This window comes from Carcharodon carcharias, chromosome 9 (genome assembly GCF_017639515.1).
Source record: "Carcharodon carcharias isolate sCarCar2 chromosome 9, sCarCar2.pri, whole genome shotgun sequence".
In the NCBI taxonomy this organism is placed as follows: Eukaryota; Metazoa; Chordata; class Chondrichthyes; order Lamniformes; family Lamnidae; genus Carcharodon; species Carcharodon carcharias.
Window position 1 is genome coordinate 158,640,661 of NC_054475.1, and position 25,048 is coordinate 158,665,708.

General features: G+C 41.2%; 1 protein-coding gene across 1 annotated transcript in view; it reads right to left on the reverse strand.

The window, feature by feature from the left end:
* The window catches only part of il1rapl2 (interleukin 1 receptor accessory protein-like 2), a 557,469-nt gene that overhangs the window by 275,356 nt on the left and 257,065 nt on the right, over positions 1–25,048 (reverse strand). Inside the window, exon 5 of the mRNA XM_041196196.1 lies at positions 20,303–20,377. Within this exon, the coding sequence (XP_041052130.1) occupies positions 20,303–20,377 (75 nt within the window). The remainder of the gene's footprint in view (positions 1–20,302; positions 20,378–25,048) is intronic.

Sequence of the window (25,048 nt, forward strand, 5' to 3'; positions counted from 1 at the left end):
AGCACCAGCTCCTCTAAGAAAACATACATGCTAAATTGAACAGAGTGACCATCCTGTACAGATATGAAAGATTCCAACCGATTGTGGTACCTGTAAGTCATACAGAAAGGAACTTAGTGTATATGTTATTTGTAAATAATAGTTTTACTTCCCTAAAGTAACACTGAATTGACTTAGCATGTGTTGGTGGGTCACAAGATAATCAAACATCCTTTGGAGCATTATCTGTGTGGCTTCAGACTGTATCAGGTTGAAAACCAGCACCCAAGATGTAATGGATTATACAAACATTAATAATTTGCTAGACCGGCTGATGTGGCAGAAGAAATAGATCAAGCCTGTTAGATTAGAGCAATGTCTCACTGTACAACAAAAGATGCTTTGTTATGACAAGCAGCTGCTTAGAAACATCTCCATCTAAATCATGCCACAATTATGGCGGGGATGTGGTTGTCCTGAATGAAGAAAATAACGATAGTGTAAACCTATATTTCAGTTACAGTGTAGGCTCCCGTCTGCTTGTGACCTTGCTCAGTACATCGATTAAATCCTGGGCAATTGCTCTGCTCCCAGCAGTTACAATTTTCCCTTCTGTAGGTCTGTACCATCATCACCAATCTGGATGACCCACAAGATAAAGACGTGCATCAATTGGGGTGAAATGCAATTTTTCTAAGGAAGCTGCTGTTGCAGTCAGTGTACAGCACATGTGTGATGATGGTGAGACACCTACCAAATAAGCAGCTAAAATGCTCCCAACAGCAATAAGAGTTGGAAGAAATGGAACCAATAGCTCCAGTGTATCAGGAACACCTCTAAACAAAATATATCCTCCCATCCAATAAGCAGGATTGCCCATTTACACATGCATGGAACCCCTGACGTTCCCTTCCCTCTCCTCGAGCAGCAGAGTGAAATTCTTGCTGTGCATCCATACAGTTACAAGATGGAACTGGCACTGCACTTGTGTCACTATTAAAAATATCAGTACTTCAATATTATGTCATTTTAAATTCAGCACAAAGATCCTCCAAGTTTGAATCATTCATGTTCAGAGTTTCACTAAAACATTTATGTCCAGCACCAATGAGCTGTTTGGAAAATACGTCGGGGGTTCTTTATACATTTTACACTTAAAATGGATTTCTAACATTTTGTTCTTCCATTAGGCGTATTGCTCATTTGGAAAACCGATGTGGACACAAGGGGCCGAATGGCCTCCTTCTGTGCTGTAACAACTCTGGGGTTTTGTAATTCATTTGACTGTACTGCTAAATATCAATCTAACCTGTATGTAATACCCTAGGTATCCACTAGCTCTCATTTGGGCCGATGAGCAGTTTAGAAATTTTGTGGCAGTTAAGATGTTAGATGTTGCAGATGTTGACGCTATTCGGTATTCTTATTAATCCTTTACATTCATTGGAATAAAGCTGGAATCTTCTGGACTAACATTTCAGGATCCTGACCCTGCCCGTGTCAGTGGTCTGCCATCCTGCATGATCTTATGGGAGGCAGCTAATTAATAGACTGCATCCGCATGCACCGTCTAACTAGGGGTGGCACACGGGTACATGAGGGCAAATTGAAGAGAATTAAGTGAAGGGCCAGCCAGCTGGCAGCTCCACTGGGAGATAGGAGCACTGCCGAGGAAGAGGGAGACCTATGGGGGTGCCTCAAAATGGAGGCACCATGAAAGCATTCAGAGGAAGCAATAAAAAAATCAAGGTCCAGAGCTCTGGAAGTTGTCTATGTGAAGGGAAAACCTTTCCATCAGAATATGCATTCACTTGTGATTGTTCCCCTTTAACCTTCCATCTCCCTGATACTGGCATTTGCAGCAGCCTCCGATGGCCCTCAAAGCTCATGCCAAGAGGTCACCTCCAAAGTGCTGCCAAGCACCCAAAACAGCAGGAGGGCTCTTGCGAGGGTGGAAAACTTGCATCACTCTAATCAAATGGCTTTTAATTGAGGCCTTAGTTATCTTCCCACCTCTGTGGGGTGGATTGCTGCTTCCAATGGCATCCCACACCTGGGAAACTCACCTGGAGGCGGGACCACATTGAGGAACGTTCTGACGCAGTGTTTTCCTGCATTCCCAGCGCCCCTCCCACCAACTTCCAAATCCACATAGCTGGGAAACCACCCCCCCCCCCCCACCCCCCAAACTTTAAAATCACGTCAACTGTCTTGGAAAGTGATAGATGACTATTTGTTCCATTGAAGGATCAGCTTTGTCTTACTTCTGTGGTGACAAAAATTAAGCCTTCCTGCCAGTGATGGATTATTTACTCGATTCTTTCTTGCTGGTCATTATAAGTGTGAGAAAAAGTACCACCAACTAATTTGTCACCCTCATGTTTGTTTATAGTTTGTTCCTGTTGTGAAAAGGCAGCTTATTATGTTAACATTTATTGAGTAACATCACTCTGTTCAATATGTCCTGAAAGTCAGATGTGAAAGTAATAATTATTATTGCAAAATGCATGTTGTGTGACTGTAGCAATTATGGTTTTATTTAGTGTGTAATGTACCTTTAAGAATAATACTTGTTAGGCAAGATCACATGATTTGTAGTAACTAATAGGAGAGTAGCGCAGGCAGCTCAACAGTCAGTGCAGAGATGGAGTTGGGGTTTAAAGCACACTTGTAGTTGCTGCTCAGTATATTGTAAATAAACTTAATGTTTCCACCCAAGAAGTGTCTGCTGATCAACTCTATCATTAATAGTACAACTCAGCCACCCTACAACAGTGACAAACCCTAAAAAAAACTTACCTTAAGTTAATGATAGTCGGGGGCAGGAAACTCCAGTTCCCAGCTGGCCTTGGGGGTTTCTGTGCACGCGTTGGCTGGAGGATGGCTGCGCATGTGCAGTTTGTGTTTTTTATGATCTTCGGGCTTCCTTCGCCGGAGAATGGCCGTGCATGCACAGTTGGTCCGTTTCAGCCTTCAGGCTGGGAACCAGCCCTGCGCACATGAGCAGTTCATTTCTTTTATGTCTTTAGATTGGAAACTAGTCCTGCACATCTATGCAGAAGAAGGAAACAAGCAGACAAGTGAAACAGTGTGAAAAGGAGGTCAGGTGATCTGGAAGAGGTGTACTATTGCGGAGAGCGCTTGCCAAGGAGCAGGACACGGGAGAGGGACAGGGAGCAGGTCCCAACTCAGGAAGAAGGCCTCAAACCAGGGAGTGGGATAGAAAGCGGTTCCAGAAGACAATCCAAGTTAAGGGACAAGGACAGGAATATGAAACAGGTTCTGTTAAGCAAAGTTAAAAGCAAGGAGCAGAACAATTGGCTTCGAATTGAATAAAAAAAGCTTCAGGGAGCAGACTTGAAGCAGCATGGACTTGAGAAAATCCAAAAGATATGAGGAGGCAGCCAAAGGTGAAGCCTGAGTGTATCCAGAGATTCAGGGGGATGGAGAGCTTGTAACCCTGGAGACGGATCCTTGTTGAAGACATCCGAGTGGAAGTGACATTTGGGAGACGAATGCAAGGCGAGTTCTTTGAGCATGGAGATTGGAAGCCCTCATGAGAGAGGCAGAATTTCAGTGAGGCTGGTTGGCTCACAGTGTAACAAGTGTATGGGGGGGTTGATGAGAAATCCACAGAATCTGCTTTGGTGGCATCTGTCAGTTGGTTTTGGAGTGTGGGGTGTCCAACCACAGTTCGCCTATTAGTTCACGTGGGCTGCATATTACCCTAAATAGTAGAGTATAAGATAGAAATTGTAAATTGTGTTATCTTTATGAATTTGTATGTATCTGTAAAGGTATGATTGGAGTGAAGAAGTAGTGTGATTTGACCCATTTGCAGGTGTTTGTATTTAAATCTATCCAACCTTTATTCTGGTGTAATATAGTTCATTTTTCTTGTTTAATAAACTTTATATTATTTATGCTAAATGTACAATGGCAGACTCCTGTGAATGTGTTCAGTAACTGTCCTCCATGGTTTTAAAAAAAATAAATAAATGTTAGGATCTATCAAGCCAGGTTTCACTCTGGGATCTAACTTGCCCAATATTAACATCAGCTGGGATCATAAAAGTTGATTAAAACATTTGGTACAGATCAATATTTAAAAAAAACATTTCATGGCTAGGCCTGCATTTGTTGCCCATCCCTAACTGCCCTTAAGGATGTGGTGGTGATCTATCTTCTGAACCACTGCAGTCCACCTGATGCAATTACACGCTCAGAGAGTTCCAGGAGTTTGACCCAGCAACAGCAAAGGAATGTTGATTTAGTTCCAAGTCAGGATGCTGGCTTGGAGGGGAACTTGGAGGTGGTGGTGTTCCCACGTATCTGCTGCCCTTATCCTTCAAGGTGACACAGGTCATGGGTTTGTAAGGTGCTGTTGAAGAAGCTTTGGTGAGTTACTGCAATGCATCTTGTGGATGGTACACACTGCAGTCACTGTGCATCAGTGGTGGAAAAGTGAATGTTTAAGGTGAAGGGTGGGGTGCCAATCAAGTGGTCTGCTTTTTCATATTTGGTTTCAAGCTTCTGGAAAGTTATTGTAGTTGTACTCTTGCAGGGAAATGGAAAGTATTTTACCACATTTCTGACTTGTGCTTTGTAGATGGTGGGCAGGCTTTGGGGAGTCAGGAGGTGAGTTACTCGCTAACAAGTTCCCAGCCTCTGACCTGCTCTTGTAGCCACAATATTTATATAGCTAGTCCAGTTCAGTTTCTGGCCAATGGTAACCCCCAGGATGTTGAGAGTAGAGGATTCAGCAATGCTAATGCCATTGAATGTCAAGGGGAGATGGTTAGGTTCTTTCTTGTAGGAGATGGTCATTGCCTAGTACATGTGTGGCACGAAGGTTACTTGTGATCCCAAGCCTGAATCTTGTCCAGGTCTTGCTGCATTTGGACATGGACTGCTTCATTTTCTGAGGGGAAGCAAATGGTATTAAACAATGTACAATCATCAGTGAACACCCCCTCTTCTGATCTTATGATGGAGGGAAGGTCATTGATGAAGTAGCTGAAAATGGCTGGGCCTAGGACACTACCCTGAAGAAGTCCTGCAGCAATTTCTTGGAACTGAGATAACTGGCCTCCAACAAACTCAACCATCTTCCTTTGTGCTAAGTATGACTCCAACCAGCGGATGGTTTTCCTCCGGATTCCCATTGACTTCAATGTTGCCAGTGCTTCTTGTTGCCACACTCAGCCAAATGCTGCCTTGATGTCACTTGCCTCCCATCTTGAGTTCAGCTCATTTTTTTCTATGTTTGAGCCAGGGCTGTAATGAGGTCAGGGGATGAATGGCCCTGGCAGAACCCAAACTGTGTGTCAGTGAGCAGGTTATTGATGAGCAAGTGCCGCTTGATAGCACTGTTGATGACCCCTTCTATCGCTTTACTGATGATCGAGAGTAGACAGATGTTAGCATAATCGGCTGGGATTGGATTTGTCCATTGGCTTTTCTTTGTGGACTGGACATACCTGGACAGTTTTTCGTAATGTTGGAAAAGAACTTGGCAAGGGGCATGGCTAGTTCTGGAGCACAAGTCTTCAGTACTATTGCTGGAATGTTGTCAGGGTCCATAGACTTTGCAGTATCCAGTGCCTTCAGCCATTTCTTGATATCACGGGGAGTGAATCGAATTAGTTGAAAATCGACATCTGCAATGATTTTAGTTATTTAATTGTCCACCACCACTTATGACTGGATGTGACAGGACTACGGAGCTTTGATCTGATTATTGGTTGTGAGATCACTTAGCTCTGTCTATTGCATTCTGGTTCTGCTGTTTGGCAAGCAAGTAGTCCTGTGTTGTAGCTTCACCAGGTTGACACCTCTATTTAGGCATGCCTGGTGCTGCTCCTGGCATGCTCTCCTTCTCTCTTCATTGAACCAAGGTAGATCCCTTAGCTTGATGGTAGGGTGAGGAAGGTGCTGGGCCATGAGGTTACAGATTGTGGTTGAATACAGTTCTGGTGATGGCCCCCAGTGCCTCATGGATGCCCAGTTTTGAGCTGCTAGATCTATTCTGAACCTATCTCATTTAGCACAGTGCTAGTGCCATGCAACACGATGGACAACACTGTGTAGTGGTCACTCCTACCTATACTGTCAAGCAATTCCAATTCATTCAATTATCAAATGTGATTGACAACTTGGGGGAATCTTATTAAATATATATTTGCCTGTTCTGAATTTGAAGAGTATCCTTTGTTCCAGGATTTCTTTCTAGAAATTCGGTTATGCCTTGGTTGAATATCATGGCGGGTGCAGTGCAGATTCACCAGAATGATACCAGGGACAAAATGTTAACTTATAATGATGAGATCCATTGTCTAGGTTGGTATTTCCTTGACTATAGGCAATTAAGAGGTGATTTAATTGAGGTGTTTAATATGATTAAAAGATTTGATACAATAGATAGAAACTATTTTCTTTGTTGGGGCAATCCAAAACAATTGTAACCTTAAAATTAGTTAAATGCTTTTAGGAGAGATGTAAGGAAACACTTCTTCATAACATAGTTTAGCCGAAATTGGGAATTCTCTTACCCAAAAAGCTGTTGAAGCTTGGCACCAATTGAAATTTTCAAAACTGGTATTGATAGACTTTTGTTAGGCAGTAAGGGTTATAGGATTAAGGTGGATAGATGTGCCATTGTTTACTAGGCTCAATGGGCTACCCCTGTTCTTATGTAGCTATAGCAAGCAGTTTGAAGTCAATAGAGGTAAAAGACTAGTTGCAGAACTCTGTGCTAATGACTAGTCACATGAGTAAAGGGATGATGCTTCAAGTGTCAGGTGAGAGTTACCACACAAGCCTCTTATTGTTTTGATTAAGAGAAGGACATTCTAAGTCTACATTTCCCCTAAATCTCTTTGTGTTCAAGGCCAATATGTCACTTATAAACCTCTTTTAAGTGCCTTGGGATATTTCTCCTTTTTATAGGTGATCATTGTTGTTATTTAATGGTTGATCTATTTGTCCTCTGCTTTGTAGACTAAAGTACACTCTAGTAGCATTTTATCCTTCCATCTGCTGAAGATAAGTGGATGACCATGTGGCATAGGATAAATTCCAGCAAGCCAGAATACACAGACAAGGATTTTCAATTCCATCTTTGGGCTATGCTTTGTGTACCAAGATGCTGGGTAGCTAAAGCCACACTCTAGTTCCACTTGCATCCAGAAACTTTGATATCTTTTTCATTTTGCGGATTCATGACAGAATTCGGAATCAATCGACTGGAATTAATAAATGTTTATCCTGATTCGAAATAACAGCCTTATGCTTGACTGGTGCATTCCAAAGCAGACACCAGACACTGTTCTATCTCTTTCCAATTACATTAAAGCTCCATGTGAAAGAGATGCAATATTATGTTCAAGCTCCTTGAAGTGTTTGAGATTATGTGCTTGACTGACTGTCCTACTTGTTGAAAAAACTCTTCTGCAATCATTGGATATATGCTCTGCCCTGCTCACTGAGAGTAAGATGGGACTTTTCAGACTGTTGTCCTGATACTCAACACAAAACCGGTTTAACCCTTCAACAATGGAATTTAAGATTAAAAGTGAATTATTGTACTTTAGTATAAATACCTCAGTCCATCATAATCCCAAATTCTTTCCAATGCCTCATCCCATCAAGAACATAATAATGGTTAAGCCTCCGATGTGCATGTCACCCTAGTGCGAATCAAACACTTATTTAAAATGATGTAAATTCTAACATTCTTCTCGCTTTAAGCCAGTCTTCAGTGTATCCAACTACACCATCTTTATCTCAGGCATAATCCCTAAAAACTCTTCCACTATAGGTTCAATAGTAATATGTTTAATTAGACATCAGGGGCCCAATTTTAATTCTGTAAATGAATAGATTTTGAGTGAGTTAAAATCTCACAACAAGAGGAGAGGAAATTGTAACTCTTCCTAGTCGATGGGATGGTATTGATAGGAGAGTTAAAATGGAGCAGCTTCAATCCTCACTTGGTTCCCACTGACTCTTTTATTTTAACGCTGCTGATTTGGTGATGGTCAGGGCACCCACTAGAGCCTGGTGGAAATGTGATGTATAGATATTAATTGGCAGCACATTATGTCAGTAGGTCTATGATACCTTTTAACTGGGGCTTGAATGGGGCAGGCACCACATGTTTTCCATGAGGTAGAAGTAGGCATCTGCTGGGCAGGATGCAGCATCCCTCAAGTTCAGAGAGAAACTTTCCTTTGTGTGATTGTGCAATACAATTCTCCTAGCCTGGGGCCCCTCACCCCATTCCTTCTTGTAAGTCCCCTTTCAAAACCCCTTCTCTGCCAACTGTCTGCGGGTCACCCTTGTCAGCCCCATCTTCCACTGCCAGTAACCAGTCTGCACCCATTTCAGGCAGGAATTGGACTGACAGCATTTAAATGAAGCCTGTTGGTTAAAATCACTGTACCACCACCCCCCCCCACTGCCCCCCGCAACTTTCTTGGGTGGCCTGAGAGATTAAGTCACCAGAATGGTTTCCAAAGTCAAACCTGCTTTGATTCAAGATCCACATCAAACACATTTTTATTTTGCCGAATATAAAGTTATGTTTATGTTATTTAAAACCAGTACTCCAATGGATGTTTGGGTTCCCAGTCAAGAATACATAATGAGGCTTCGCTGAAAGCCCAGAGATCCATTAGCCTGTTGAACCATCTGAGCCCCAGAGAAAATGTTGCTTGATTTACAGTCCTGGTTCTCTGATGTATGCTGTAAATTTCACAATGTTTATTTTCATAAGGTTGAGGTTACAAGTGCTTGCAGTTTCAGCAATTGATACTTTAAAGGGTCTAGATAATCCACACATACTGAGTTGTAGTAAAAAGGAGTTTTTCTAAAAAAATGGAAAGTTAGCAATGAACAACTTTTTTAAAATACACCTGACTGTCACTACAGGGTTAATTGCTTCTCTACAGTGTACAGTGTATGAATGAGTATGAAAGTGCCATAGATTGGCATGGAGAACATGAAGGGTCACAGGGATTGCTGGGGGCATACCTTGGCATGAGGGGCATATGGGTTGTTAGGGGGACATATATTAGCAAGGGGGACATGAGGGGCCAAAATGGTTGTTTGGGAGCATAGCTTGGCATGGGGGCACTTGTTTTAAATTGCCTTTGTTGCTTCTGCCCTGCAGAGTGAGTGAATCCAGGATTCACAATTCATCTCAAAAATGGAATCATAGATTCAGACAGTGCATAAGGAGGCCTGAACCGGCTCTTTCAAGGTGCTCTCCAATTAGTGCTACTCCCCATTTTTTCTCCAGAGCCACATAATATTTCCCTTTCAAGTATTTATTCAATTTCCTTTTGCAAATTATGAGTGAACCTGCTTCCACCAACCTTTCAGGCAATGGGTTCCAGATCAGAACAACTCACTCAGAAAACAAAATCTCCTCATTTCCTTTTTGGTTCTTCTGCCAATTGCCTTAGATCTGTGTCTTCTGGTAATTGACCCCAACCCCCGCCACTGGAACAGTTTCTGCCTAGTTAGTCTATCAAAACCCCTTTATAATTTTAAACACCTCTGTTAAACCTCCTTTACTCTAAGGAGTACAATCCCAGCTTCACTTGTCTCTCCACATGGTACTAATATTGGATTAAAATAAGACTTCCACCACAATATATTTCACTACAGATAAGACAGGGATTTGGCACATTGCAGCCATTAATCAAACTTATTTACAAAATGAAAGAGTTTACAAATTTAGACAATTAAACCAACACCACAGTACAAGACAACTACGGCTTATAATGTACACTATGTAAGAGCTCTTGACAGCTCTTCTGCTGTTAATAGCCTCTTGGAATTAATTAAAAATTCTTAGCATGGCTATGGTGAATGTTAGTATCCCAGCCTTCCAATGACTGTGGGTTTGAGAATGTTGTCTTCAGTCATATGGGCTACTTAAGTCAAATTATTCACAAAGCTCTTTGGCTGAACACCCTTCAGACTCCAGCAAGAACCAAGTCTGACTGAAATTCAAAGTACACTTAATACATAAATGAAATGATTCTTAATTAAATTGTTCATGACAGCACAATGACTGTAGGCATTCACTTTTTCTTGCGAAATGCAATCTTTCTGCTTGAGGACCTGGAAAGGGGCGTTTGTGTCGACATAATTTACAATATCACTGCTCATTATCCACAAATATTACAGACTTATTATTTTGTGGATATTTATGAGCTATAGTGCAGGTTCAGTGATGTACATTGCAGAGTTACTGAAGCAACAACAACGACAGGCATTAAAATGATACTATTAGTGTAGGGAAATATCCCAGGGTGAGTTCACAGAGGCAGACAGGAAGAAATGGATGTGGGAGCTCACCAAAAGCTTGGTTCAAAGAGGTGGGTTTTAAAGGGGGAGGGGGAAGTGGGCAGTTGGAGTTTAGGAAGGGAATTTAGAGAATGGAGGCAATGGCACAAAGAGAGGGAACTACACAAAGACCAGAGTCAGAGGAATGAAGAATTTGTGAGGAATCAGGTAGAATGATATAGGGTTAGAGAGCGTTACAGAGGTAGGGAAGGGGAGGGTGAGAAACAAAGGATGAGAACTTAAATTTGAGGTGTAGGTGACCAGAAGCAAACAGTATTGAAAGCTGAGATAGGGGTCCGTGGGAAGGGTGCAGAGTTTGGGGCAGGGTTTTCCCAATGCTTTGTTGGAGAAATAATAGCCTATCCAAGACGGGGTGTTGCTCAAGCATAGAGGCAGAGGAGAAGTTGAGGAGATAAAACAACAGAAGTTTTTGGAGAGACAGTTCCAAGTTGTGGGCCCTAGTGGCCACTATTCACTGATAGTATCATCTTACAAGTGGAAGCCAAACCTGTGTCTGTGGATTATGTCACCAAGGAGCACCATGTTGATGATGAAGAGCAGGGCCAAAGATAGAACCTTGGGGCACTCCTGAGGTGATGGTACAGGAGTGGGAAGAAACATCTTCATCCCTCCTTCCATACTTGCCACTCATTCAAATTACATAGCCAGGCATCATTCCCCTCTCAAACTAACCAATTTTACCTGAGATACAAACCAAACACATTTTGGCTTCCTTATGGTTAAAGAATATACCGTCAAAAACACCAAATCAGGACCATCTGCTTATACCTTCAGCTAGCCATCATTTAGGACAAACACCAGTGAAAAGTAACGCCTCTGTTTCAAAGGAAGAGAATGTGCGCTCGTTATGAATCTAGAATTCTGTTGGCAGAAGCTGAAGATGAAAAGTGACCACAGAAGGCAGCTATTCTGCCAGTAATCAATAATAAACAACACTATGTCAGCAAAGAAACATATTACAAACACTTTAACACTATTAAGGGTAGGAAGATGCAGGCTCAGCTCATTGTAGCATTAAGATAAGAACGTAATGAAACTCAGGAAAGGGAAAAGCTCATTCAAAGCTATGAGTCTCCTCCTATCCCCCACTCTTGCAACACAACATTCACTGTCCCTATAACTATCCGGATTTGCCTTGGCAGATGATTCCAAATGTTTACCAGTCATTGAGCGAATAACTTCTTGATATCTGTTTTAAATTTTCTTTTCACTTTTATATTTGGGTGCTTTGATGCTTCTTTCCTGGTTTAATTTGAAGTAATATTCTGCTTTACCAAGGTAATTTGATGGATTAATTTGGTATACTTCAATAAAGGTCACACCTTAATCAACATCTCCTGAGACTGCAAGGCTTAAACTTATTTCCCAACTGCTGATCTCCTTAAAATTAGAACTAGGCTCTTCAGGGGTGATGTCAAGATGCACTTCTTCACACAAAGGGCAGTGCCAATTTATAATTTTCTCCCTCGAAAAGTTGTTGGGGCTGTGGGTCAATTAAGACATTTCAAAACTGAGATAGATAACGGTTATGGAACCAAGGTGGACAGATGAATTTACGATACAAATCATCCATATTCTAACTGAATGGCAGAACTGGCTTGATGGGCTGAATGGCCTTCTCCTGTTCCTATATTCCTGTGTTCCTTTACATTTGAAAGTGGCCATGTTGTATGTATCTGCACCTTTCCTAATTCATTCTCAACTATTTTGTACAGCAGTGAGGAAAGCTGAACACAGCATTCTAATGAAAACAAACAAAAGACCATCAACCTGAAACATTAATGCTGTTTCTCTCTTCACAAATGCTGTCTCAACTGCTGAATATTTCCCGAATTTCCTATTCATATTTCAAATTTCCAGCATCCGCAGCGTTTTGCCATAGTTTTGCAAATGTGATCTAACCCTCAGCAAAAATTCTGTAGATTTCTATGCTGCTTTTCCAAACATATATCCCATTATTTTCATTAACTTTTATAACTGCTTCAATATATCTTTTGGATATTCAATGTAATGTGTCTACTATTATTCCAAGGCCCCTTTTTGAGTCTCCCTGTGATAATTTCATTCCATTCATTATGTGCTTATGATCCATATTTCTTTCAGCTATCTAGAATGCTTTACATTTATCAGTGTTAAATTTAATTTGCCACATGTCTACCCACTAAACTGCATCCTCGTCTCTGAACTCTCTTGAGCTTAGTATTGTTAGAAAATTTGACATGCTTTATAACTAATTTTGCCGTTGCAAATTATCGATTAAGGTTGGAAAACAATATGATTCCAACATTAAACCCTGTGCAGACCCCCTCAAAAATATGCCCCTACCCCGGACTTCCACTCTGGGATACTGCCTCTTACCAGAACCCTGTCTCCTGATCTACAACCAATTTTTCATTCCATCCGTATTCTACCCTATGTTATGGGCTTCAGTTTAATTAGTGCTCTTTCATAAATGAACAATAAAATGAGCTATATTGTACAGAGTTTCCTTACCTACTTCATCTGTGACACTCTTACAGACTGCAAGGAGGTAATTCCAGCAGTGCTAACCCCTTCCAAATCATGCTGGTTATTTGTTTCATTCATTTATGAGATGTGTGCGTAGTTGGCTAGCCCGGCATTTATTGCCCATTCCTAATTGACCTTCAGAAGATGTTGGTGAGCTGCCTTCTTGAATTGCAGTCTATGTGGTGTAGGTAAACACCCAAGGTGCTGTTAGAGAAGGAGTTCTAGGATTTTGATCCAGCGACAGTGAAGGAACGGCGATATATTTCCAAGTCAGGATAGTGAGTGGCTTGGAGGGAGACTTCCAGGTGATACTGTCCTTACCAGGACTTGGCAGATCTAGCTGCAGCCCCTGTCCTTCTAGATGGTAGTGGTTGTGGGTTTGGAAGGTCTTGCTGAAACTATGCAGATACTCTTGCAAGAGAATGAAAATTGATTTGTGGTTGGCTGGGTCATATATTTATTGCCTAACTTAAAATAATGTTATGTCTGCTTCTAGATTATTACTTTTGAGGAGCTTTCTGTTTAAAGTGAATTGACTGAAGTAACATTATTGTATTTAGTTCTACTTCTTACCTCATTATATATGTTCTCATCATTTTTCCTTGCACAAGGTATTAAAGCAGAGTCCACATTTATATATTGTCCTCTGGCTACTTGTTAACCGAAAACAGATTTTTATTTAGTCTTTCTCTGTGATACCATTTCAACTTGCCCTTTCACCAAATCCCCCTGAGCAAATACAGCTATTTAGGACTCTAACTCAAGCATCTTATTCTGAATCCTGACAGTATTCAGTGCTAGGCAAATTCTTTACTCCTTTTGGTACTATTCCTTATTCCTTTTTATTAATGACCTATCCTCCTACATTATTCCTCAACATTCTGTGCTCATAATCTAGAAAATATGAGTTCAAAGCCCATCACGGCAGTTTGAGAATTTGATTTTCCCTGTTTCAAAGTGTGGAAATATAAAAGTTGGAATCAGTAAATGTGACCACAAAGCTGTCAGATTGTCATAAAAATCCAATTGGTTCACTAATATCCTTTAGGGAAGGAAAATTGTCACCCTTACTCAATGGGGCCTAACTGTGATTCTAATCCTATACCAAAATGGTTGACTCTAAAGCACTCTCTGTTTTGATACAACGAGCTCTCGGTTATATCAAATCACAACATTGCAGTGCTTTGAGAGCAGACCTACCATAATTCTCCCTGAGCTACAGATAGGCAATGAATTGCCAACCTTGCCAGCATCACCCACATCATGCAAATAAATCCTGCCTTGTATTGGGTTTACCTTGGTGGCGCAGTGGTAAGTATAATGTTTATAGGTCTGGTGCTGCAGTTTTGTATTCTTTGCAATAAGCAGCCCATTGAGTTTACCACTGCACCATTGCTTTTTTTTTGAATAGTTATTCATGGCTTATTACATTTTCATTCTTGGAGAGGAGCTGCCTGTGGAGTTAAACAAAGTGAGCAGGGTCTTTGCTAAAAAAGAAAAGCTATTTTCATGGTTTCAGGCTGCTGTTTTATTGCATTTACGTGAACATTCAAAACCGATGGGAAAGGTTTTCCATCAGGTCAACCTCCCCTTTTGTCACTGAACATTCAGACCAGACAGTAAAAGCACAAGATGACTAAATCTGGCAATTTGGCACCTCTTTTAGGTCACAAACATGGGTCTTTAAATCTGCGGAATGCTGGTAAATTAGCACTTCTTGTTCATTATACTTGGTATAAAACTTTGTGAAGGAGCTGTAATTGTAATGCACATTGTAGATGTCTGCGTACCTGCACATTTGGAGTTTAAAAGTGCCACTCGGGATGGGTGATGCCACAAAAGATCCTGTGAACTGTGAATTATCAGCAGCCAAGTAACCCTGATTGGATGGTGTTTCTTTACCTTGGAATTGTTCTGATAACTTAAAAAAAATCTAATTTTCCTTGGGGACATGACTAATGAAAATAAACCTCACCCTGCATTTTTTTTTCTTCCAAAAGCAAAAAATTCAGCAGAGCTTTAATCAATAAATATTCATTGAATGCTTTATCGAATTTAACTCAAATGGTTCACAAAAGATTTTTTAAGACCATTATATTTTATTGTCAAGTGTAACCAGTAGCTCACATATATTCTGTCATTGATAATACTAATAAAATTCAGATCGAAATAAATTTTAAACAAAAATACTCAACTGTAATTTTATGTGATTGTAAATATTGGTTATTCACTACCATTTAGTGCTGCTCCAATGATTTTAGCCCTATAAAATTGAATAAGCATGAAAAGTGAGAAGAAAGGCAATTTTTATATGATAAGGCCTTGTTTATTCATGAGCTAAAAGACCAATTAAAACACGAGTGAGTGGAGCAGTTCTAGCAAGTTATCACTGTGACTGTAATTGGAATCTGCTGGAACAGCGGCAAACCCAGCCAAGAGCTGGATAGATCAGGTGCAGCCTTAAGTTGAGGATTCCTTTTTGGTCTTGAAAGAGCATGATGACTTTGACCATCCCTGCAAGGATATTAACGTAAGGAAGAAGGGTGGTTGGGAGAGGGGGTAGGACTGGAGGCTCAACCTCTCTAAATTGGGTGTGCCCCGATTGGGTCCTGCCCTGGTGCCAGCAGAGGCACATGACATCTGACCAGGGTGTACTTACACAGCACTTGGCAGAGATGGAACCTACCTGGGGGTTCAGCCCAGGATTAAGACCTAGGCTTCCCAAATACAAGTAAACTATTTTGGAAAAAATGGCAACTTGTCTGCTCCCTCCCTTTGCACCCCCCCCCCCACCCCAAGCAAAACAGGGCCTGCAGGAACTTGCTTGCACAACTTTTGATGGAGTGCATTCCTCAGCCTGTCCCCTTCCAATTCCCCAAAAAAGCATCAGCTGGCATTTCCTATGACCTCAGCAAAAGCTTGGGAATGCTGCAAAGAAAGCCTGCCAACACACCAAAAACCCATTAGGGTCATGAGGACTCAAAACATCAACTCTTTCCTTCTCCGCCGATGCTGCCAGACCTGCTGAGTTTTTCCAGGTAATTCTGTTTTTGCTTTGGATTTCCAGCATCCGCAATTTTTTGTTTTTATTCATTCCCTCCCCGCCTGGTACATATTGCTTTGAACAGTGGCAGAGGCTTGCATTTGGAAGGTGCCTGTAAGATGGCCAATGGATCTGCACACAAGCTTAATAACCTCAGAAGAGAGGGTTAGCCAATGGATAGAATATAAATGAAAAAGAATAATCTTGAAAAAATGAAGCAACAACTTTGGTAATAACCCTGCTGCTCAACTTTATTTCACAATATTAGAAAATTGCTGACAAGGCTCCAAAGTTATTAGCTGTCTGGCTTATTAAAATCTTACTAGTAAGTAGCCAGGGTTATCTCTTAATATTTCCTCCTGAAGGCAATAACTTCTTGCTGAGGTACGGTTCTATTAGAAATGGTTCCTGTCCCTTTTCTCCACCAATATAATTCCTATTCATATAAAGGCCTTCAATAAGGAGTGCAGGCTTTTTTTGCGAACTGTGGAGGACAGAAGCGCTGAGAATCCTGCCTGTCTGATGTCCACTTTTATGCACAGGGTTATTAAGTGGGCATCAGGATTGGGAGCTCCGGGTTTTTATCTCTCCCCTATCTCAGGCGTTGAGTTTATTGTATGCCAGGGGTGCCTCAGTTTCGCCTTTGTGTCAGAAGATCATGGATTCAAATCTCACTCCGGAGACTTCAGCACATAATCTAGGCTGACCCTCCCGGTGCAGTACCGAAGGTGCACTGCATTGTCAGAGGTGCCAGCTTTCAGGTGAGACTTTAAAACCACAGCCCCATCTGCTTTCTTGGGTGGCCAGGAAAGAACCCATGGCAATATTTTGAAGAATATCCAGTGAATTATTCACGGTGCCCTGGCCAACATTTATCTCTCAATCAACATCATTACCAATAGATTATCCAGCCATTACAGCTTAACTGTTTATGGGACCTTGCCATTCACAAATAGGCTGCTGAGTTTTCTGCAACCCAAGAGCAAACACACAATAAAAGCATTTCATTGGCTGTGAAGTGTATTCATGTGTCCTGGGGCCATGAAAGGTGCTATACAAGTATGGACTTTTCTTTGAGATCATCTAACTTAGATGCAGACTGGGGAATAAGCCTTATAGCCCTCCCTGATAGGCTTCTCGCAGATAAACTTACTAAGCTTCCAGGGTGACAAAGAGAGAAAAACAATTGATGAAATGAGCGGTTTGATCAGAAAGCCAGTATCAAATCCCCTCCCCCGCCTCAATGCACCACCTGACATTTCATTGGAAGCTAGGCAACTAGAAGAGATTTGATGTTAGTCAGTTCTGACTGCAGTATCTGGCAGCATATTATGCAATATTGAAAATAGGCCAGCTCAAGCAATCTGATAAAAATCACATCCAATTCTTTTTTCAGAAATCAGCACATATGAAAAATCTAATAGGGTGACATTTTACACCATCCAGCAGCCTGAATTAATGATTAAAAGGAAAATCACGCAAAAATTGCTGACAGTGCTATAAATCTAATCTTGCCTTACACAGTTATAATATGAAATGCTGCTCCACAACAGAAGATAACTAACATCAGTTTTTTTTCCTCTTATAAGCAAATCTTCATGCCTGAATTAAAACAGTTTCATTATAACTAACTGTTTGTATTTGCTATTATGCCTGGTAACTTATTGGGCTGGATTTTGTAGTGGAACTAACAACACTGTTATTAAAGCTTAAATCGGACAGTAGGTTCCAGTGATCACAGTTAAACGCACAATTCAAGAAGCTACTCTCTGAGATGCCCTGCTCCTCCAGAAGCTTCATTGAACTGGTATCTCATTGAAATAATCACCACTGAAATACATGAAGTTCCTGTACTCAGCTCATAGATATGTCATAAACTCACTAGCCAAAGTTGCAGTTTGTCTATTCCAATGTAAGCACAATTTTAACAGCATGAGAAGTCCTAATTACTATCAAACAATCTCCCTGGCCCAAAAAATTAATCTTAGCAAGTGTGGAGTCTCATCCCTTCAAATATTAACTATTCTTTAAGCTATAGAAAATCAAATGCTTTTTAATATTTTTCTTAGTCATTTTTTACCTTTCTCTTAATCCCATCTTTATTTCCCTCTATTTTGCTTTCTATACTTGATTTAACATTGAATTAAATATCCTAAGTGGCATTTCCTAATTCAGACTCTGTGCTGCTCATTAATGATTCTTCCATTGGATTGGTTAAGGAGATACAACAGTTGCTGGTCATGTGTACACATGGCGCAAACTCCAGGACACCGTGCTTTTTGGATAGTTGGCTGCCAGAAAAAGCACGTGGGTAAAGGCAAATGCAATGAATGGCTGGTGCTTTTTGCTCACCACTGAACTCAAAGTAGTGCCAATAGTTTAATAAAACGGGAGAGATTAACCAGAGTCACACATTTATGTACTCATAAGTCAATAGTTGGCATCAAAAATTCTAAATCCATAGCAGTCTAAGCAAAATAAAAACAATCAATATGTATATTCCATTAAACAATTTCAATCCATGAAAAACAATATTAGACAATCTGGTCAAATGCAAGAAATCCAATAAATATCAGGTAAAATGCAATGCAATATTTTACATTGAAACTTTTCTTCTCCAACGCCATATGTTTAATTTTCTTATTAAATCACACTTGCCTGTCATGTAGTGCACAACCGAATGTCAATTCTTAATTTGTCAATGATAATGGAAGAATAGATTTTAAACTGATTCAAAACTTGAATTGGCAAGTTAAACAAAGATATTTTTATGAGTAGGAAAGATGTATATCTTTGTTACTAAAACATTGCATTATGTTCCCTTTTACACTGATTAACCCAGCATCTGCCGCCTTCTAGTGATCTGATTGACCCACGAGAATCATGTGCTTCAGTTCCATTTATTTTCGACTGAGTGGGTTGTTCCATGGAAACCATATGACCAATAGTACTTTAGTCACATGATTACCATGGACTAGTTCTCATTCTCAAGCCTGCAGTCAGTCTCCTCCCCACTTTCTCCCCCATCACTTGTCCCCTCCCCAAATTGACCAGTCTCTCTCTCTCTCTCCTTCTACCTAAATCCATGTTTTAACCTTCCAGACCCATGCATGTGCCCTTCTCCACAGCAAATGTATGGGGTACAGAGTTTCTGCCTCATACAAGGCAAGCCATATTGGTTCCAGCATTTAGTGAGAATTCAGGCTGTCCTGCTTTCTCCAGCTTGAGGCTTCCCATCCTCCTTCATCCAGGAGAAGTGGGTACTTTTTGTTTGGGAGGCTTAAGATTGATGCCATAATCCAAGTAGAGGACCAGGTTCTTGCCCCAATGCAGGTGAACTACAGCACCAGCTCAACACAAGTACGCAGTTCCTTGCACTATTGGTGGAATGGCATTTACCTTGCCTATGTATCCTCCTGGAACCTATGAATCCTTTTTGCAGTAAGGGTTTTCTATGATCTCAATGCTTACTGAGTATAGAAGAGCTGGGGTCTGATATGATGTTCAGTTTTGATTTATTGGTCACAAACTGAAGGATCATCTGGGAATCATCAGCACAGATATTGATGGAAATGGAGCTTTCAACTTCAGGGGAGGGGCAGAGTAATCAGTGACAGAAGATTGGCTGCCTGTTATTTATCACAACTCCATTATTCACCCTGCTTGTTATTCATCCCATTATTCACCCTGCTTATTATTCACCCGCTGTTATTCATCCTGCTCATTATTCACCCCACTATTCACCCCCTGTTATTCAGTTATTGGACCCCCCCCATATTTATACTTATTGTCCACTATTCACCCATTATTCACCCTCCCCCGCCATTATTCACCCACCCCCCAGTTATTTTTTGTCAACTTTTCAGTCCTTTGGTAGCCGATCCTTTACCGTCTGTTTTATGCACCAAAGTTGACAGTTCCATCCTACGTTGCTGTGCTCAGCCATAATGCAACATTTAGAAAATCCCTGGATATTGTCTAAAAACATAAATCAAATCTGCAACAATTTTCCTTTTAAAGGTGCTATTTAGTTCATTTTAAGCTAACTGATAAAAGTTGATGGATGTCGTTGGGAAAATCTGAACAGATGTCTTGTCTTGAAGAGGTGAACAGCTTCAAAAAGCCTGACTGTCTAACATAAAATTGAAAGTTTCAACACAGTCATAGACAATATCCTTCATTTCAGCCTTTGGCTGTGTGTCTGTTGTATAATCGGGACAGCAGAGAATCAAAGGGATACAAAAAGAATGATTGTGAAAGTGGGGAGCACCAGTTAATAAAGAGGTAAGTGTGGAAATACAGCCATGTAATCATGTGTTGGATGGAAAATCGCATAACAATATTAATATTCCCAGTGCTGATGTTAAAGATGACCCCCTGCAGGAAGTAACTTACCCAGCTGGACATCTACAGTACTTTGTTGGTTTTCAAGAGGGAGCAGAAGCTGAGGTAGCTTGTCAGTGAGTACAGCTGAAAGATATAAGGAAGTTCACAGTTTAGTAGAACATGGTTACGTATATCAGGGTAAATAAAGAAAAATGTCAGTTTGCCAACGCCGCACCAAATTTGATATCCATGTCAACTTAATCATGTCAAGGGGAGGGGGGAGGGGGGAGGTTATTAAAGCAAGGAAGCATCGTTTGTTAGTGTGGGGCAGTATGCTTGCTTCGGAGTCTTTAAGGGGTTTAAGGCCCAATCAAAACTGATATTTCAGTGTAGTTCTGAACAAGCACAATTGTCAGAGGTACCGCCTTTTGGATGGGATTTACACTGAGACTGCACCTTCCTGTTCAAGGCACTATCTGAAGAGCAGGGCATTCTTGGGTTTCCTGCTTAAACTAAGGCCACCAACATACATTAACCTGTTTGCTCACTTCATTTCCGTTTCTGGGATCTTGCTGTGTCCAAATTGGCGACCCTGTTTACCAATGACACAGCAGTGACTATACTGCAAAGTAATTCAAATGGTTGTGAAGAATTTTGGGATGTCTTGAGAATGGAGTAAGTGCTATATAAAATCACACAATCAAACAGCACAAAAGGAAGCCATTCAGCTCATCCAGCCTGATCAGCTATGATTGGATTGAATGGCGAAACAAGCTTGAAGGGCTGAATGGCTTACTCCTGCTCCAATTTCTTATGTTCTTATGAAAATTATTGTTGAACATGCTTCCATCACCCATTATGGTGGTACAATCCAGATCACAATTATTCACTAGTTTAAAAAAAATGTCTCTTCATCATTCTGGTTCAACATAATATAGTCCATTTGTTCACGGAACCGAGTAGTTAAAATACAATCAGCTGTCCTCCGGTTTTGCTCATTTCAGGCAACAATCGTGTAATAATATCCAAAAAAGTGGAAATTTGCCCAGGTATGTCCAGTACACAAAATTCAGGATAAACCCAATCCAGTCAGTGACTGCCCCATCAGTCTACTCTCGATCATCAGCAAAGTGGCGGAAGGGGTCATCAACAGTGATATCAAGCAGCACTTACTCAGCAATAACCTGCTCACTGATGCTCAATTTCTGCCAGGGCCACTCAAATCCTGACTTCATTATAGCCTTGGTCCAAAAATGGACAAAGAGCTGTACTTGAGAGGTGAGGTAAGAGTAACTGCCCTTGACAACAAGGCAGAATATGACCAAGTGTGGCAAAAGAACCCTAGCAAAACTGAAGTCAATGGGAATCAGGGAAAACTCTCCTTTGGTTGAAGTTATACCTAGCACAAAGGAAGATGGTTGTGGTTGTTGGAGGTCAATCATCTCAGTCCCAGGACATTGCTGCAGGAGCTCCTCATTGTAGTGTCCTAGGCCCAAGCATCTTCAGCTGCTTTATCAATGACCTTCCCTCCATCATAATGTCATATCTTTGCTGATGATTGCACAATGTTCAGCATCATTTGTGATTCCTCAGATACTGAAGCAGTCCATGCCCATACACAGCAAGACCTGGACAATATTCAAGCTTGGGCTGATAAGTGGCAAGTAACATTCATGCCACGCAAATGCCAGGCAATGACCATCTCCAACAAGAGAGAATTTAACCATCGGCCCATGACACTCAATGACATTACCTTCACTGAATTCCCCCACTATCAACATCCTGTGGGTTATCATGGACCAGAAACTGAACCGGACCAACCATATATATACTGTAGCTACAAGAGCAGGTCAGGGGTGAGTAATTCACCTCCTGACTCCTCAAAGCCTGTCCACCATATACATCATGAGTGTGAAGGAATACACTCCACTTCCCCAGCTGAGTAAAGCTCCAGCTACACACAAGAAGCTCAACATTATCCATGACAAGACAGCCCACTTGATCAGCATCCCATCCACCTTAAACATTCACTTCCTCCACTAGTGACACACAATGACAGCAGTGTGCATCATCAGCAAGATGCACCGCAGCAACTCACTAAACCTCCTTCAACAGCACCTTCTAAACCCACAATCTCCACCACATGGAAGGACAAGGCAGTAGATGCATGGGAACACCACCATTTGTATGTTCCCAACCAAGCGACAAACCAAACTGAATTGGGACGATAATGGCGTTCTTTCGCTGCTGTTGTGTCAAAATCCTGGAACTTCCATTTTAACAGCACCACATGGACTGCAGCAGTTCAAGAAGGTGGCTTACCTCCAAATTCTCAATGACAATTTGGGATAGGCAACTGATGCTGTCCGAGCCAATGATGCATCCCATTAAAGAATAAAAAAATAGAGTAACACCTGAAGTTGTAGCACAATATCAGCTTTGATGTTAAACAATCTGATTATCAGATGGGATGAAGAGCGCTTAATCCAAGCTCATTTGACAAATGTGTGGATGCACATTAGGATTGAAATGTTTGCCCTAAATAAACAATATCTGCCATATGATGAAACAAGAAAGTAGTCTAAATTTTTAAGATAACGTGGGGAATACATTATTAAAAGCGCACAAATAAAATTACTTTCTCCAACATAGAAAATGGCACTGAAGTAAAAACTTGGACCAAAAATAAAATGTTCTATTAAAATATGAGATGGAATTATGTCAGGTAATGGACACAATTAAAATTCTGCACAGAATTTTACATTCGATGTGCGGGGGCGGGCCCAACACTCTGGAATGTAAAATGACACGCGATGACAGCAGGAATGTGTCCCGATATCATCATGCTGTCTCGCGATATTACGTTCAGCGGGTGGGCGCCAGAGTCGTTAAGGCCACTGACGTACTAATCAACTCCAAATTTACACTGCCCGTCCAACCTAATGGTTGGCAGGCAGGCGAAAAGGCCAGGCGGCCTTTATGTTTTTTGGGAAACCTCATCCATGAGCGGGATGAGGTCCTAAAGCTTTTACATATTGAATAAAAACTTTTTTTTGAAAAAATAAAAACATGTCCCATCTCATGTGACAACATATTTCATTACATTTTTAATGTTTTTAATAAATGTCTTTAAAAAGCGTTTCAATCTCCCTGAAGCAGCTCTGTGCCTCCGAGGGATTGAAGCGCTATTTCACGCACATGCGCAAAACAGCGCTGGACCGGACCCGCCCTCCCTTTTCCTGCTCGCACAGGTAGCGCTCACGCTACCACTCGCAATCCACGCAGGGTGGGCCTTAATTGGCCCGCCTGTGTGAAATCGCCGTGCCGAGCTCCACGGCCTTCCGCTCCTGCTCCCATCGAGCACACCCGACGCATGGAAAATCCTGGCCTCTGTGTTCAGCAACTGAGCCCAATGAACATGACGGAAGAGGTTGCTTTAAACGTCAAAGCTTGATGTCTCTGCGCAGCTTAGCAGGTCCTTCCCCTGAAAGACAAGTTTCGGTCCACTTGCCTATTGTGCTTTTTGAAACATACAATGTAAAGGAGGAAAGATGGCACAGTCCCACACACTTCAGTGAACGATCGGACGAAAAGAAAAATTGACATTGTCTGTCTTCCCCTGAGCTGAAAATGGCAGCGCTGCCTGAGCAGATGTCTGCAGCTCCATTTGCTCCTGGCTGGACGAGGATGCCTGAGGAAGCAGCCTTAAGAGGAAAATCAAGCCTGAATATAAATTCTTTCTTAAAAATGGAAGTCTTGAGCACATTAAAAATAAAAGCAGAATTCAACAACTCATGCAATGAAAAACGTTTTCACTCAGTGGTTCTGAGCTATGGTATGTACTAATGCTATTTTGATGCATTTGGTGAACAGGATATAAATGTTACAATCTACGTTCTGCAACTGTGGTGTCAGAAGTGCTTCACAGAAGTGTGGATCATTAAAAATAAATATTTTATTGTGTAAAATGATTGGCTATAAGTTATACAGCCTCTTTAAAAGGCACAAGAGGCCACATTATAAAAAATTTCCCGAAGTGATAAATAGTGATAACTTATGATTGTATTTTGAAATATTGCGACCCCACTCTATTGAAATCTAAATTTAACTGTTAACACTAACAACGTTTGGTGCATTCACAGCAGCCACTTGAACTGCTGGTAATTTACCTGATTGCTGGTTGTTGGGCCTTGCTGTGCACGGAGAGCAAGTCGCATCTCTCAATAAATTAAACCCCGTGCACTCCAAAGTAATTCATTAGACGCAAGGCACTTTGAGACAACCTGAGATGAATGAATTTCTCTCTTGGTGAGACTTCAGAGAAACTGTCATTCAAGTTGGATTCACATGACTGAAAATTTAGGCCAGAATTTACAATGTTAGAAGCAATCCGATGAACTGATTGCTCCTAACAAAAATACTGTTTGAGATGTACAAAATAAATCGCTTTTGGAACTTTTGTGACCTAGCAACCATATTATTCTGCAACATAGCATCACAATCACCACTCATAATCTTTAATTAATGTAATTTCAGAATTGCTCTTAACACTAATTAACAATAACATGACAACCTCAATTAACTGTCCCAGTTCTCTACAAAATTTTCATGGGAGTCGGATTTAGGTCAGGAGAGCAGTAGGAGCTCGGGCAAGATCTAGGATAGGGTCAAAGTTGGGCCAGAGTTGATGTTGGCACAGGGGTCAGGGTTGGACCATGGGTCAGGGCTGGGCCAGTGGAGCAGTGGAGATATTGAGGCAGAAGAGTGGCAACTTTCAAGATTACATCTGACAGCGAGTGCAGGGATTATGTCAGG